This window comes from Cervus canadensis, chromosome 13 (genome assembly GCF_019320065.1).
Source record: "Cervus canadensis isolate Bull #8, Minnesota chromosome 13, ASM1932006v1, whole genome shotgun sequence".
Taxonomy (NCBI): Eukaryota; Metazoa; Chordata; class Mammalia; order Artiodactyla; family Cervidae; genus Cervus; species Cervus canadensis.
In genome coordinates, this window is record NC_057398.1 from 59,737,652 (window position 1) to 59,755,212 (window position 17,561).

The following is a 17,561-nucleotide window of genomic DNA, read 5'->3' on the forward strand; positions in this document are numbered from 1 at the left end:
TGAAGCTCCAATACTTTGGTCACCTGATGTGAAGAACTGACTCATTGGAACAGACCCTGATGCTGGGAAAGACTGAAGGAAGGAGAAGGGGATGACAGAATATGAGATGATTGGATGGTATTACAAACTCAACGGACATGAGTTTGAGCAAGCTCCGGGAGCTGGTGATAGACAGGGAAGCATGGCGTGCTGCAGTCCATGGGTTGCAGAGTTGTACACGACTTAGCAACTGAACACCACCGTTCCCCCGTCATCAACATTTCTCACTTCATACAGTAATTCTGAACTAAGAATCCTACCTCTCAGCCAAATGAAAAAGAGAAATCCCTAGTATATACTTTTCCTTGTTTCTGCTGGTTTCTAAGAATGCAAGAATTAGATAAAACAAAACTACCTTGCACATTAGATACTAAACTACATCACTTCTGTTCACGATAGTCCTACTTAACTACCTCACTCCCAAGTGTACAGTACTCACGACCAATGTAGAATCTTATTCTGCTCTAAGAGTATAATATTTAATCATTACAGACAAAAAAACACAGGGGTCACATTAACAAGCCTGCCTCATTTAACGCAACAGTTAAACGACTTGGAAGCTGGGTATACTAAGCAAGAAGGTGTAACTTCAAGACATCTCACCTATTTCACAGTTTATACTGTATGGGCAATATTTAAATATACTGAGGCTATCAGTATTTATGAAGTTAGTTGTAAAAATTAAAGTAAACTGAATTTAATCAGTAGGCAAAATTGGAAGGAAAAAAATATGATGACTAAAATTAAATAGCTCTTAAATCTATAAGCATAAAATCACAGCTATTCAAAAATACTCCCCAAAGTAAAAAGCAAACCATTATTAATTATATAATACCTGTAACACACAGCGAAATGGGCATATGCAGCTACGATCCAGTTGTGATGGCCAGCTACTATTAGCACCTTCCGTGGGTCCACAGGAAACCCTGTTGATATTAGAAAAAGAAATGCTTTTTGTGTTCTAAAAAAGGGGTTTGCAAACTATGGCCAAGAGGCCAATTCCAGTGCTCTGCCTGTTTTGAGAAAGAGAGCTCTGCTGGAACACAGCCAAGCACATCCGTCCACACACAAAGCTGCTTGCGCTCTACAGAGAGAAATGAGCAGCTCCAACAGAGGCCCTGGGGCTCACGAAGCCCACCATGTCCACCATCTGGCCCCTGCCAGAAAAAGCTTGTCGGCCTCTGTTCTAACGGTTCAGAGCAAACAGAAAATCACAAACTTGTTAAATAAAAATACTAGGTGAGACTCTTGAAGATATAAATGGGAGACCTAGATTAAAAAGAGATACAGCAAAAGCTACATCTTTAAAAATAACTACTCAATATCTAGAGCTAAAAAGGTACATTCTTTGCTTTTTTTATTTATGTAAGCTTTGCTTACCTAGCCTAACAGTTTCTTCTCCAGTTCCAGAAAGAACAGGCTGAGTACCATTTCCTCGAGCTTCACCTTCTGTAAAATTTAGTCCATTTCTAGAATCAGCTGAGGATCTAGTAGTGTTGTTTATTTTACGACTAGGAATACCTATGAAAGGAAAGAAGATACATTTTTTTAAGTTCACCTACCAAAATTTGAAAATTTCATATGTTCTTATGGCTAAAAAACAAAAAAACTAAACGTTATAGCTGAAATTTATCTTCTAATATAGCGATTTACTACAAATAAGTACCATAACAAGATGAAATTTTTAAAAACAGATTTCTGATATTTTTCATGTTGTATATTTAATAAGTAAGACTAAGATTTATCATATGTATAATACCAAATCAATCACCACTAATTCATTCATTCTGTCACTAACTCTTTACATTTACGGAATAGTTACTATGAGACAGGTACTATTCACTAATTTAAACTTTATTAAGTTTAAATTTTAACTTTAAACTTTATCAAGTTTAAATTTTTAAACTTTCTTTACTAATTTAAATTTTATTCAGCTTTAGAGCTGAATTGCCCTATATTTTCAAGCATACCTTATTTGGCAGAGGAGCCTTTTTGAAATCATTTTGAAATGAACTCTTGTTCAGAACTTTGCTAAAACACAGGCACAGATGGAACTGTACTGACTGACTGAAGAGGGGCAGAAATGACATGCACCTCACCCTCCTCTCCCCTATACACTGACAAATCTCTGCAAAGCTCCTGGGGTTCCAAAAAGGAGATGGACAACCAGTTCTCAAACACAGGAATTAGCAAATTTGACCAAAGCCAAGTCCAGTCTGTTGGCTGTTTATGTAAGTGAAGTTGCATTAGACACCATCACACCCATCCATTTCTGCAGTGTTTACAGTGAGTTCAGTTAACTGCCACAGAGATCTTCTAGCTCACAAGCCTAACTGGCCCTCTACAGAAAAAGTCTGGCAAACTCCTACCCTACCTTATAGTCTGACCTAACTTCTGTTAAGATTAAAGTTTTCATCTTTTCTAGTAGATTTACAAATGAGATAATCAAGAAATAGATTTTCCTATTCACACATTTGTGCTTAATGTAATGATAAAAAGATTTGAACAACTCAATGAACAGAGCAGAAGTACCTGGTGGAGGCAAGTAACCATGGAAAAGGACGCTGCCGCAAGACGAACGCTCCAGCTCTTCACATAAGAGAAGCCTTCTTACTAAAAACATTTCAAAGCAAACTTGTCAAGAGTGCATGCAAACAGAAAAACAGTACTCCACTTATTTTCTCTAGTTAAAGAGGATAAGGAAAGAAAAGGGAAAATGCTTAAGTTAAATCAGCTGACAATATCTTTTTTCTATGAAAATCCACAAAAAGCAAGCACTGACTAGTCCATCAAAAATTAGGACCTGATATAAAACACACTTCATTTGGGCAAGTTGAGTGCTCAGAGGGTCAAATCACAAATAAAAAATAGTAGTAACATACATACCTAGTGGAGTGATTCCATAAAATTCAGCTTCATGTCGGAGAACATTAATACTCACTCCCCTACAAAGAAACAAATTAATGATGTAAATCTTCCAACAGTGGCAGCCTGGATTATCATCTGAAGCAGAAAAAGTACTAGGCTCTTAACATGAACAAAATCATAGGCTTTAAAACTTACTTCTTTCCTAAGATCCTTAATCATTTGAAGTATTAACAATAAAACTGCACACTACCATGAGCTTTATCTTACTAAAAAACCACTCATATATAGATGAACTGGATGACTAAATTAGAGATGAGGGCTTTATAGGGTTAATACAAGTAATTATCAATAAGTATCTAAGAGGCAAACAAGAGTAGAAATCATTTATACGGTATTAATTACTTCTGACTTTAATTTCTATACATATTCTAACATCCCCAATTAATCTACAAGCTCCCTGGAAGCACGATCTACCTCTGATCCATGTCTGTATACGTCACGCAGTGCCTACCACAGTGCTTGTGTGTAACAATCAGCATGACTCCTCTCATCAAAAACCAAAAATAAGAGCAAAACAGAAGATAGGGAGGAAAAAAAGATCAGCCTTAAGAAGGGCTATGTTATCCAGATAGAGATGTTACAATAAATAAGAAAATAAGTTAAAAAAAAAAGAAAGAAAGAAACTTGAGAGTTTAAAAGCATTCATTTTAGGTTTTAGTTACAATTGTCCTTATTTTAAAAATACTGCCTGGGCAGAAAGTAGAGGGGGCATCACCTAGGATTCCATGAAAATTAAAATGATAATAAATACTGTGAACAACTCTGTGCCTGCAAATTTGAGAACCCAAATGAAACGGACAATTCCTTGACATACACGATCTGCTAAAACTCACACCAGAAAGAAACTATCTCAGTCTATATGTATCAAAAAAAAAAAAAACAGATCAATAATAACCTTCCAAACAGAAAGCACTAGGCCTAGGATTCACTGGTGAATGCTACCAAATATTTAAGGAAGAAATTATACCAATTATCTACAATCTCAGGGAAAGAGGCAGAGAAAAATCTAATTTATTTTACAGGGCAAGGCCCACATTACTTTAACACCAAAACCAGAAAAATGCATTACAAGAAAATTATAGACCAGTATCTCTCATGAACATAGACACAATAATTATCAACAAAATATCAGTAAACCAAATCCAACAATGTATAAAAAGAAATACATACCACAACCAAGTAGGATTTATCTCAGGTATGAAAGCTGGTTCAATATTCTGAAATCAATTAATGTACTCTTTCACATCAATAGACTCACATGACCACATCAACAGCTGCAAAGAAAGCATCTGACAAAATCCAACATCTATTCATAATAAAAACTCTCAGCAAGCCAGGAACTGAGGGGAATTTTTTCAACTTGCTAAGAATTTTTAAAAAATATCCTATATCAAGCATCATACGTAATGTGAGGACTCTGAACTAACACCTGGTTACAAGACAAAGATTCTGTCACCGCTCCTTCTCAACTTCATGCTGAAACCCTTATTACCACAATGAAACAAGAAAGGGCATACAGACTGGGAAGAGAGATACAAAACTGACGATCACAGATGACATGACTGTCAAAACAGAAAATCCAAAGCAATGAACCGAAAACTCTTGGAGCTAATAAGCAAGTAAATCAAGGTCGTACAATCTAAAGTTAATGTACCAAAGTCTACTGCTTTTCAATAGACCAACAGTGAACAAGAGAAACTCGAAGTCAGAAACAACACCATTTACACTAATACTCCCCTAAAAAGTACTCAAGTATAAATCTAACTAAATACACACACACACTACACACACACACACACACACACACAAAATCTACAAGAAGGAAAACTATAAAACTCTGATGGCTGAAATCAAAGCACGAGAAAAATGGAGCGATATTTCTAGTTCATGGACAGGAAGATGCAGTACTGTTAAGACATCAGTTCTTCCCTACTTGATTTGATTCAATGCAATTCTAATCAAAATCTAGCAAGTTATTTTATCAATATCAACAAGTTGATTCTAAAGTTTACATGAAAAGGCCCAAGAGCCAAAACAGCCAATGTAATACTGAAGAGGAACAAAGTTGGAGCACTGCCATTTCCCAACATCAAAATTGTAAACCTAGAAAAACCAAGATAGTATGGTACTGGTAAGAGACAAACAAATCATGGAGTAGAACAGAAAGCTCAGAAATAAATCCCATACATACAGTCAACTGATCTACAAGAAGCAAAGGCAAAAAAATGAAGTAACAGATAATGCTGAAACAACTAGACATCAGCATGCAAAAAAATATTAGTCTAGACACAGACCTTACACCCTCCACAAAAACTAAGTCAATGTGGATCACAGACCTAAATGTAAAATACAAAACTAAAAAATTCCAAGAAGATAAATTTAGGAGAAAACCTAAATGACACATTGGTATGGTGATACTTGTTTAGATACAACTCAAAGACATAATCCATGAGAAGAATAAGAATAAGCTAGATTTCATTAAAATTAAAACCTTCTGCTCTACAAAAGACAGTATCAAGAAAATGAAAAGCCACCAAATGAGACAAAATATTTGCAAATGACAGATTTGATAAGGGACCGTTGTCCAAAGTATACAAAGAACTCCTAAATCTCAACAATAAAGAAACTAATTCAATCAAAACATGGGCCAAAGACCTCAACCAAAGCTATAAAGGCAGCAAACCTATGAAAAGATGCTCCACATCATATGTCATTAAGTAAATGTTAATTAAGACAGTAAGTCACTACTACACATCAATTACTATGGCCAAAATCCAGAATCCTAACAGCAAATGCTGTCAGGGATATGAAGCAATGGCAACCCTAACTCACTGCTGGTGGGAAAGGAAAATGACAGTCACTGTGAAAGACAGTCTGTAGGTTTCTTATAAAACTTACCATACGATCCAGCAACTGTACTCCTTGACATCTACCCTAAGGAGTTGAAAACTTAATGTCCATGCAAAAACCTGCACATGGATATTTATAGAGGCTTTATTCATAACAGCTAAGACTTGGAAGCAACTAAAATGTTCTCTTCAGTAAGTGAATGGAAAAACAAATTGGTATTCAGGTAATGAAACATTACCAGCACTAAAAAGAAGTAACATGAAGGAAACTTAATTGCATATTATTAAATGAATGAAGCCAATCAGAAAAGGCTCCATACTATGTGAGTCCAACTGTGACATTTAGGAAAAAGTCCAATTATGCACATTTCTGAAAGATTAGTGGCTTGTGGAGAGAGAGAGCAACAGGCAGAAAACAAAAATTTGTAGGGCAGTGTAAGTACTGTGTACTGTGTTATAAAGAGGTCCACATGTCATTACACATTTGTGCTAACTCCTAAAATGTACAACACCAAGAGTGAATTGAAGATAAACTATGAACTTTGGGTGATTATGACGTCAATGCAGGTTCATCAACTGAAAAAAAGAAAAATGTATCATTCAGGTAAATGCCATTAATAATAGAGGAGGTTGATAATGGAAGCAGGGGGCACATGGGAAACCTCTGTACCTTCCTCTCAATTTTACTGTAAACATAAAACTGCTCTTAAAAAACAAAAAGAAAATTCTGATAGGCCTAATAGACACATGTGATGGAAATATTTAAATTGCTTTTATTTGAGAAAGTGGTTGTTACTAGTTTAACATAAGAAAAGTTAAAACTTTCTTAGTCTATTTCAAAACTACCTCCATTAACAGTACAGTAGCTCAGGACACAAATAACACTTTTGGAGAAGACAAATAAATAGGAGAGTAATACAGAGTGATAAAGGCAATGGAAGAATTTTATGTAAAAAATGGAAGTAGAATATAGTATTCTCTTATCGATTCCTTCCCACTTTCTTTTGGAAGATACTACTCAGAGAACTTAGGTTTGCTAGACTTCCATTAACTGAAATAAAGAAGCAAGTTGTAAGAAAAGCAATGAATACAAATATTAAACTACTGCTCCCTTTTATGGGTAATTTAGCTGTAGATTAGTTCCAAGGACGCTGATGAGAAGTAAACTTAGATTTTCATCAAATGCTAAAAATAATTTTATCCCAGAAATAAACAGTTAATAATAAACTTCCCACCTACCACCCCAAGCCAAAAAATAAACAAAAAACCCCACCAAACTCTTTTATTCATTTAATAAATATCTATTAAGCAGTCACTATACATAATTTTTCTTTTTTTTAAACAACACTGAATACAGCAAGGAACAAACCAAACAAAAAATCTTTGCTGTCAAGAAGCTCATATTCTAGTGAATATGTCAAAAATTATGTAATATTATACAGAAGTGGCTTAGAAAAACATTTAGAATTCTAAAAGCTGTATCTAAAAAAGTATTAATAGGTCCCAGTAAAAGTTCATTAGGCATATATAAAATAAAACAACAATAAAATACAAATTAGACTGCAGCTTCCTACTAGGAATCCAGACTATGGCAAAGTTCAGAAATAGTTTAAATTGTTACTTACTTGTGTCAAGTAAAACTGTATGGTTATGTGTCATACAAAAAAATGTATAGCTACGTGTCAAGCATAATACTTGATCCTGCAGGTATACAGGAAACAATGCAAGCCCTCGTAGAGTCTCATGTAAGACAGGCCACTGGAGCTGTGGCAGTTCAGGGAACTCTGACCACCTGGGTCAGGTGACACAGCAGAGTCGTCAGCAAGATCAAGATCAAGCCAAGGGCGGCAAGGGGTGAAGGCGTTCAAGCAAGACAAACTAAGCAGGGGCTAGATGAACAGGAAGTGCAAAATCCTTCACCATTAATCCAGCAGCAGATTAAATAAGAGTTTTAAGCAAAGTAGTAACTAACTAGATTTTGAACTGTAGTGTTGGAGAAGACTCTTGAGAGTCCCTTGGACTGCAAGGACATCCAACCGGTCCATCCTAAAGGAAATCAATCCTGAATATTCACTGGAAGGACTGATGCTGAAGCTGAAACTCCAATACTTTGGCCACCTGATGTGAAGAGCTGACTCATTAGACAAGACCCTGATGCTGGGAAAGATTGAAGGCAAGCAGAGAAGGGGGTGACAGAGGATGAGACGGCTGGATGGCATCACTGATTCGATGGACATGAGTTTGAGCAAGTTCTGGGTATTGGTGAATGGACAGGGAAGCCTGGCATGTTGCAGTTCATGGGGTTGCAAAGAGCTGAACATGACTGAGCAACTGAACTGACTGAATAACTAAATTAGATTTATATTTTCAGGATATAATTTTGGCTACAGTGTGAAAAATGAATTGAAGGGATAAGATTGAAGGCAGGGAAACTGGCTAGGAAGCTTTGAGAGTAATCCATTAAGAAGAGGTGATTGTGGCCTTATCTATGAGAGAAATTCTGAGGAAACTTTCAAGCAAAAATAATCTTGAGGCAAGGAAAAAAACTTTCCTTCATAAACTAAGACCAAAACCATGCCTACCAATAAAAATGTACTTTAAAAAAATACATTTCTTGGGACTCACCTGGTGGTCCAGTGAACAGACTCCGCACTTCCAGTGCAGAGAGCCAGGGTTCGATCCCTGGTAGGGGAACCAAGATCCTGCAAGCTGTGAGGCACTGCCAAAAGTACAGATGTAAAGAAATAAAAGCTTAAAAAAAAAAAAAGATACATTTCTTACCTTAAGTCTAGTTCTTTTGTCCGAAGAAAATTTAAAATGGGTGCAAATGCTGCTGGATCTCTATCAATAAATATCTGTAAATAAAGAATTACAAATTATATTTTCAAATTATAAACTTCTAACTTTAATATCTGTAACACTAACTTAGAGAACATATACTGAATTACATAAAAACTCTATTTCCTTGATTATACTCTTAAATTTTAATGCTTCTAAAATGGAAATGCAGTTATAACCACTACTGTATACTGTATAAATGTACAGTAGAAATGGTGTCTTTTCTCTCCCTGAAAAGCTATCATTAGATTGATATTTTAACATGCAGGGGAAAAAAATGGTATCAAATTAGTCCATTTTCTCATTTCTAATTTTTTAAAATTTCTATTTATTTATTTTTAGCAGCACTGGGTCTTCACTGCTATGCACAGGTTTTCTCTAGCTGCAATGAGCGGTGCCTACTCTCCGGCTGAGATGTGCAGGCTTCTCACTAGTCTCTGCTTCTCTGGAGCATGGGCTCCAGGACACTTGGGCTTCTAGTGCACGGGCTTAGCTGCTCTGTGACATGTGCAATCTTCCCAGACCAGGGATCCCACCGTGTCCCCTGCATTGGTAGGCGGATTCTTAATCACTGGACCACCAGGGAAGTCCTTATTTCTACTTAACTAACATCTTTAGTCAAAGGGACACTGAAAGGAAAATTTTTATCTGAAATATTCTAGAATTTAACACTTTGAAAATAATAAGCATAAATAATACATTTTATATCATCCCTAATTATTGGTGATAGTGATTATGATTTGCATAGTCTGTGACTTAAAAGAATCATTAAAACAACAGTGTACTTTTATAATACATATGGGGCAATCAAAAAAGTCAAAACTGAATAACACTTTCACACTGTTTTTCAGTTTTGACAGTTTTGCTTTTCTTGATTGTCCCATGTGTATTATCAAAGTACACTTTCACATACCACTATCTGTTTTCTCAAGGACTGAGGGTGGGGTAAAAGAAAAAGTGACAAGAACAAATTTTTTTAAATAAATACAGTACCACGGAATAAGGTCACAGAGTTGGACATGCCTGAAGCACTGAGTACCCACCCACCATGAAATATTTCTGGGGAAAATGTTTAGAAAATAGGAAATATATAATTGATAACTCTTTACAGGAATGTATGCCAATACTATTTTGAACCAATTACAAAAGCTCTAAAACTGAATACCTTTTAAGATTTATTTAAGTCAATCAGCAGAATGAAGCAAAAAATATACCTCCTTAAACTATGATCAATTATTATATACAGTGTTATATACAGTGAAAGAGGTTCTTCTGGCTTCATAAATTCGTGCTTTTTATTAGAATCAACCTGAAGTTGAAGAAACACCATAGATTTGTGGGTCTTATTACTGATGTCCTTTCTATAATCTCACGCGGACATATTTGCCCGTGCTCCTTTATTGATCTGCAAACCTCACCACAGCAAATAAACACCTGTGGTCACTTTGCTGCCTCCAAACTGAAAGTCTTATTTGCTTTTCACAATTACTTGACCTGCTACTGTGCATATTAAAACTGCTTTTTAGATAAAGAAATACTTTTTTGTGTGCTGAAACTTAGTAATTCTTTACTTCCCTCACTCCACCATCGCTGCACAAGTTCATAAGGTTATTCTCCAGAACAAAAAATTGTAGGGCTTCACAAATTTGCAACATTTTACCACTCTAATATCAAAACGTTCTCCTGTTTACACCTATCTATTCACTGTTAAAGTTTCAATTATTGATTAAAAGAAATATTTCCTCTCAACAATGTAAGCTCAGATCCTATAATTTCTAATGATTATTTAAAATAGTATATGCAGTACTCTCTGTTTTGAGTTCTCATCTATAATTACAGAAATAATTCATGACAAGAAATAAAAACCTAAGAACATATACTTTCATTTAGTAGTTATTAAAAGATTACTTCCTCTATCTTCTAAGAGTATAAGGACCAAACATTAGAGCATTATTTGATCTAATTTAGAAATACACATCAACATTGTTATACTCACAGCACCGGTTTCATCTCGAAGTGTTGAAATTCTTCCACTCAGCAAACTAAAAATCATTAAGACAGGATTAGTTTTTAAAACCTGAGTATGAATAAAAATGTCCTAATTCTTTCAAAGGTCAAAGACCAATAAAAATGAATCACTGTATCTCCAAAGTAAATAACAACTTAAATATTCAAAGAGTTAAGATTTTATCTAATAAAAATATTAATGTAACTGGCAAGAGAATTTTTTATTGTTTGAATAAATAATCAACTCTATTTTTTACAAGTACTAAAGAATTATATGAAATACCTGGAAAAAAAAGAATCTGGAATCCACATAAGTGTTTGTCTTGAGGTACTAAATCTGCAATTAAAAAGTATCTGGTATTACAAGGGAGGACAGGATTGAAATGTCAGTGTTAGTCAACTTGCTTTAAACTGCGGGCTAATGACTTACATGATGTTGCACAGCTCTAGCTGTATCAATTATATTCATTAACATCTCACATTGTAAAATTCTGCTTTCATTTCAGAGTTAAGATTATTCCAAGAACTCTCAACAAAATCAAATAATTAATTCGCTTACATATAAAGCTTCCTAAAACACTACTTTCTAACATGCCCATCACACTAATCACACTAAGTCTAAACTTCTCAACATATGAAATTACCTTCAGGTCACCATTTCACCTCTCCAACACCAACTACTGCCCTCTAATAAGAAAGATAGCATTTAACATCCCCAAACAATCTATGCTTACACCATGTCAGAACATTTCAGAATCTTCATCGCAGCTGTATCAACCTCATGTTCAGTTATTCGAGTTCTACCTATCTTCCTTGATACAACAAAGGTTTTACCTTCTCCTTAATTGGCTTTTCCAAATAGTCTATCCTATAGTAGCTTTTTGAGCTCATATTAACTCCACTGCACAGAGTACATTTAACACTTCCTTTACAGTCTTGGGCTATTCACAACGACTGAATTCATTCATTCAAAAATCACTCAGTAAATACTGTTTTGAGGTTAACTCCATTTGATCAAGCCTATGTATTACCACCAACGGTGGGGATGGGAAGTATGCTTTATCAAAGTCTACTGTAACAGACAAAAGCAAAACAATAAACTGACATAAACTAGCACAGCAAAGAATCTGATACATGGTTCAACTGATATCTGAATATTTTCATTTTAAGCCTAATCACACTGCACTACGTATTCCTGACTTGTTGCCTCATCATCATGTGTCCTCGCACAGAAGAGAGCCTTACAGACCTTTATTGTTTCTCCACATTCATTTTCCAGCATCATGACTGTTTTAAAGCAGTTCCTATGCCCATTAGGCAGACTGAGAGAGCAGCCAGTTTACCCAAGAAAATATGGCGAGTTTTCCCAAGCATATTTCTTAGCACGCTCTTTAAGAAAAAATGAAAAGTAGATTACAACTAAGTAGAGGAAACTGACTTGGTCAAATAGAAGCAAACCCAGTAAACAGTAAACTGAAAGATCCAAGGATCCACTGCAAAAAATGAATCACTGCGTTTTGGAAGCCATCAAATTCATTTCCAAATAAGGATCGTTTCTAACTTGTGACCTTTCATGTTCACTGCTTATTCAGCAAATTGTCTGCCAAATAACTCAAATTTTGTTACTTAGAAAATTACACAGGTCTGCTTAAGGTCATATTAGCAATTTAAATTAAAATCAGTAATTCAGATGGGTATGAAAGTGAAAGTGTTAGTCGCTCAGTCCTGTCTGACTCTGCGACCCCATGGACTGTAGCCCATCAGGCTACAGTCTGGGATTTTCCAGGCAAGAATACTAGAGTGGATTGCCATTTCCTTCTCCAGGGGATCTTCCCAACCCAAGGATTGAACCTGGGTTTCCTGCACTGCAGGAAGTCTTTACCATCTGAGCCACCAGGGAAACCTCATATTATAAATTTAAGTTAAAATCAACAATTCAGCTAAGTTTAGTAATCTGGAATTTTTAGGCAAAGGGACTGGACTCTCATCCCCACCAATTTTTTCCCCCCAAACTTTAAAAGACAGGAGAGGAAAAAAAACCCATGGCTCTAAAACTGTTTCCAAATATGATTTCATAAAAACTACATTTAAATTACACATGACAAGCATAACTTTCTGAAATACATATGAAAAGCCTTTTCTGTTTCATTTCATATCCACAGTATGCCAAGAAAAAGGTCATGTGCAATCTGGTCCTTATCCACATTTATACACTATGCTACTAACTTCCTACTAAATTTACTTGGAAGCAATCAAGTTAAAATTATTCTGTAAAGTTACTATTGACAGCTAATGCCACTAAACACTTGTATTTCCCACTTAATGCTTCAAATTAGTTTAGAAGGCTGTATTATAAATGTCATTAAATATTTTAGGAAACTAAGCACTAAAAAATAATTTGCCCAAGGTTGCTGAGCTAGACTTCCACTGACTGGTCCCAGACTTCTCTCATGATGCCTAAAATCATACTCAAAGCAGAATTAATCACAAATTGAGCCATGCTGTCTTTCTTTCACCTCATTAGACTTGTTTTTGGGTAAGTAATAATATTAACAATTCTAAATGAAACCTCATCTTCTTTCTGAGCCATCCATAAAGTGTTAAATAAATCATAAAAATCAGACATTTCTATAAATCCTTTGAATAGATCCATTTTCCTATCCTCTCTTGTGGGGAGTGGGGAGATGCTCCCTACTCTGCTCAAAAGAAAAGCTCCTTCTGAGTTTCAGGCTATCACTTCACAGCTGACATTAATTATATGCCACAGGTGGTTCTCCTAGGGGCATTTCCTCAACTTCAAAGACAATCACAGGAGGATTTTTTTTTTTCTTTTATAATGCCTCAAGTGACTATTAACCTGTGTTTTACTCAAGATAATTTCTAGATCCCTCCTAGTTCTAAAATGCTGCAAGTGTCTATGGTCCAAAGTAACTCAAAATATCTGCAGAGAACTTGGAACTGAATGTTTTATTTTCTATATGTCATCACTTATTTTACAGATTTATCCTAGCAAGTCTCAAGTTTGGGCTTTTTAAACTTTCTTATTCCTATGTAACAACTCGCATCTGCCTTCTAAACTGTCCAATCTGATAATATATTTATTTTGTATTTTTTAAATCATGTAGAAAAATTTTAAATCTGATAAAATCAAATTTCATACGTAATGAAAAGTAAAATGTTCAGCTCCAAGATAACTCTTATACAGTTTAAAATTTTAAACTCAATTCTACAATCATTAACAAGAGTTAATTCATTTTTAAGCCATTTACTTTCAAACACAACGAACACTTTTAGAATTAAATTAGAAGGTCCTCTATAGCATTCAAAAAGTATATGAACAATCAACAGAAATTAGAAACTAGGGATGACTATAGTGCTACTCTTTTGAAGGCCAGCCCTTGCAGGGTATTCATTTTTGCATTCGTAAGTTCCAGAAAAATATCTACTTCTGCTATATTGACTATGCCAAAGCCTTTGACTGTGTGGATCACAACAAACTCTGGAAAATTCTTTAAGAGATGAGAATACCAGACCATCTTACTTGCCTCTTGAGAAATCTATATGCACGTCAGGAAGAAACAGTTAGAACTGGACATGGAACAACAGACTGGTTCCAAATAGGAAAAGGAGTACGTCAAGGCTGTATACTGTCACCCTGCTTATTTAACTTCTACGCAGAGTACATCATGAGAAACACTGGGCTGGAAGAAGCACAAGCTGGAATCAAGATTGCCAGAAGAAATATCAATAACCTCAGATATGCAGATGACACCACCCTTATGGCAGAAAGTGAAGAAGAACTAAAAAGCCTCTTGATGAAAGTGAAAGAGAGTGAAAAAGTTGCCTTAAAACTCAACATTCAGAAAACTAAGATCATGGCATCTGGTCCCACCACTTCATGGCAAATAGATGGGGAAACAGTGGAAACAGTGACAGACAGATTTTGGGGGGCTCCAAAATCACTGCAGATGGTGACTGTAGCCATGAAATTAAAAGACGCTTACTCCTTGGAAGAAAAGTTATGACCAACCTAGACAGAATATTAAAACACAGAGACATTACTTGGCCAACAAAGGGCCGTCTAATCAAAGCTATGGTTTTTCCAGTAGTCATGTATGAATTTGAGAGTTGGACTATTTTAAAGAAAGCTGAGTGCCGAAGAATTGATGCTTTTGAACTGTGGTATTGGAGGAGACTCTTGAGCGGCCCTTGGACTGCAAGGAGATCCAACCAGTCCATCCTAAAGAAATCAGTCTTGAATATTCATTGGAAGGACTGATGCTGAAGCTGAAATTCCAATACTTTGGCCACCAGAGGCGAAGAACTGCCTCATTTGAAAAGACCCTGATGCTGGGAAAGATTGAAGGCGGGAGAAGGGGACGACAAAGGAAGAGATGGTTGAATGGCATCACTGACTCAATGGACATGAGTTTACTCAAACTCCAGGAGTTGGGGATGGACAGGGAGGCCTGGCATGTTGCAATCCATGGGGTTGCAAAGAGTCAGACACAACTGAGCTGACCTGAAGTCACCAAACCTGCAAAACTTTCATTTTGGTAAACTATCCGTGTCTTACATTAGGAAACACCAATCTTCTACTCCATGAAACCGAAATCTATGTAACAGCAATAAAGCTGTAAAGTCTTAAAGTAACAGTTTGGGATGAGGGAGAAAAAAGAGTGAGCAGAGTAACAGTGAGGAATTACTGTTTGCTGTGTTGAATTCTCCAGCACACTTAGAAAACTATTAAATCACTACACAATTGTTATCACTACGGTTCACAGTGCTGCCGTTTTGCATTTTTAAAAACACTACTTAAAAACTCCCAAGCGTTGAAAACCTTGTATCTTCTCCAATACAGCAAAATACACTGAATTCCAAGGCGCTTCATGGCTTATCTCTTACCTAGCCTAAAACGGCAACCACCCTTTCCTTCAAACAGAGCTGCCAAACTCGCATTTCCGAGAGGAGTGACTCATAAACCATATTAAATCCAAAAGCATACTATTTTTTTTACCCCCAACAAGCTCATTAAAAGTCACACAGTAAGGGAACGGAAGACCAGAAAGATGAGAGAAGAGCTTTCGGTCTGTTTACTAGGAGGGCGCCACACGGTGCCACTACCAATGCTTCCCAGAACCAACTCTTCAAAACTGCAGCTTCCAGACACACGGAGCTACAAGTAGAACAGACCCTTCAGAGCCATGAACCAAGAAACTCTGGAAATAAATAAGAGCTCACCGCAAATCGACAATGCTCTCTCCACCAAAATTATTGGCGATTAAAAACAGCCCTCAATGAGGCGTTCTCGCCCGAGCAAACAGATGTTACCTTGTTGACCAAATAGAAAGGGAGGCAGGTTCACCTGCAACAGCCAGACCACAAGGCCGCGCTTCGACAAAATGAACTCAAAAGTACGCGCCAGGTTAGGTAAAGGAAGGTTACAGAATGTTCCCCGGGCAGATCTCCTAAAAAGGGGAGGATCGTGGCCGGCGTCCTAGGAAGGCGGCAGCGCGGCCAAGGGCCCGGCTCTCAGGGACTCTCAAGGCCGCCTGCCCCTCCACACCCTCCCGGAGGGCCCTGCGCTCCTCAAACCGCTCGCCTGCGATGCCGGCCCCCGAGGACCCTGCCCGCCGCATCCCGGCCCCGAGCCCCTTCCCCCTGGCTCACCTGGTCCCCCCCACGTTCAGCTGCACAATCTCGCCGCTGCCGGCCGCCGCCGCGGTAAAGCTGCCGCAGTGCCCTCCAGCCATGTCCGGCGGCTCCGGCGGCGCCCGCCGCCCTCCCTCCCCGGCCGGGGCCGCCGAGCCCGCGGCGGGAACCCGAGGCGGCGGCGGCAGCGGCGGCTGCAGGGCCAGCAGGGCGGCGGCGGCGGAGGGGCCGGCGGCGCGCGGAGCCTCCCCCACCTTCTCGCTGGCCGGGCGGGGCTCCCCGGCGTCCGCCTCGTCCCCTCGGCGCCCGCAGAGCGGGAGGGCGGCCGGGCCTCCGCCTGTCGCGGCCTCCAGGCCGCCGGGCCGGGGCGCCTGCGGTCAGCGCGCCGCGAGCCCCGTCGCCACCGCCGCGGCCACGGCGTCCGCGCGAGGAGGGATCGCCGCGCGGGACAAAATACGGCGGCGCCGGGCCCTTCGCCCGCCGAGGCCCGCGAAGCTCAAGGAGGGGAGAGGAGCGGCGGGGTGGAGCTCCCTAGCCCCGTGGCCCGCACGCCGGGAGGGCGGGAGGAAGGCGCTCCGGGCCCAGCGCCGCCCCGGGATCCTGTTTCTTCCCTCCCTCCAGCTACAATCGCCTCTGCCTTTTAGGTTTCAGATTGTCCAGCCCTGGGACTCAAGATTTCTCAGATTGAGGGCAAGTCTGGACAAACTGTCCTAAACATCTTTACTGTCTCTCTTTGTAGCCAGGAAGGGTTAATGTTGACCCCACACTGGATCTTTTCTGTGACTTTAACTCTTATTTTGCCTCTTTTGTTATTATGGGCTTACAGAATGGCCTGCCTCAGGGAACCCCTCACCCCCAGCCCTCCACGCCCCTCTCCCGGAGGATAACCTGACCCTGCCCACCTGTGAAGGACTGTGACATTCTTGAGTTATTTGTGTGGGAAATGGCGCCTCTCGTCCGCTGCTTATCTGTAGGGCTGCTTACCTGTAGGACGGAGACTTTCACGTTTGGGGGGCCAGAATCCCAGATAGCTGTGGCATCTTTGTTTCTTGACATGAGGGGAGATAGTTTCACACCACCTGTGAGCTGACTGTAAAGAAATGAAACTAACAGATCCCCCCCTGCCTGAGGCTTGCCATTCTAGGAGACATTTGCAAGAATTAAATAACCTTTTTACTTTGTTTCCTCACCTCCCCCAACCTCTGAGCCATGAAAGAACCTGGCATCCAGGCCCCAACGAGATGGTTA

At 38.6% G+C, this 17,561-nt stretch overlaps 1 protein-coding gene across 2 annotated transcripts in view; it reads right to left on the minus strand.

Moving 5' to 3' along the window:
* Positions 1-16,719, minus strand: part of KCTD3 (potassium channel tetramerization domain containing 3) — a 62,650-nt gene extending 45,931 nt beyond the window's left edge. Inside the window, exons 1-8 of one of the 2 annotated variants that reach the window (XM_043484772.1) lie at positions 16,332-16,719; positions 10,945-10,998; positions 10,651-10,696; positions 8,598-8,671; positions 2,926-2,984; positions 2,572-2,652; positions 1,420-1,560; positions 875-965 (exon numbers count right to left, since the gene is read on the minus strand). In XM_043484772.1, the coding sequence (XP_043340707.1) occupies positions 875-965; positions 1,420-1,560; positions 2,572-2,652; positions 2,926-2,984; positions 8,598-8,671; positions 10,651-10,696; positions 10,945-10,998; positions 16,332-16,414 (629 nt within the window). In that variant the 5' untranslated portion in view covers positions 16,415-16,719. The remainder of the gene's footprint in view (positions 1-874; positions 966-1,419; positions 1,561-2,571; positions 2,653-2,925; positions 2,985-8,597; positions 8,672-10,650; positions 10,697-10,944; positions 10,999-16,331) is intronic. The other variant, XM_043484773.1, reaches the window with a different exon arrangement.
* Between the last annotated feature and the right edge of the window lie 842 nt (positions 16,720-17,561).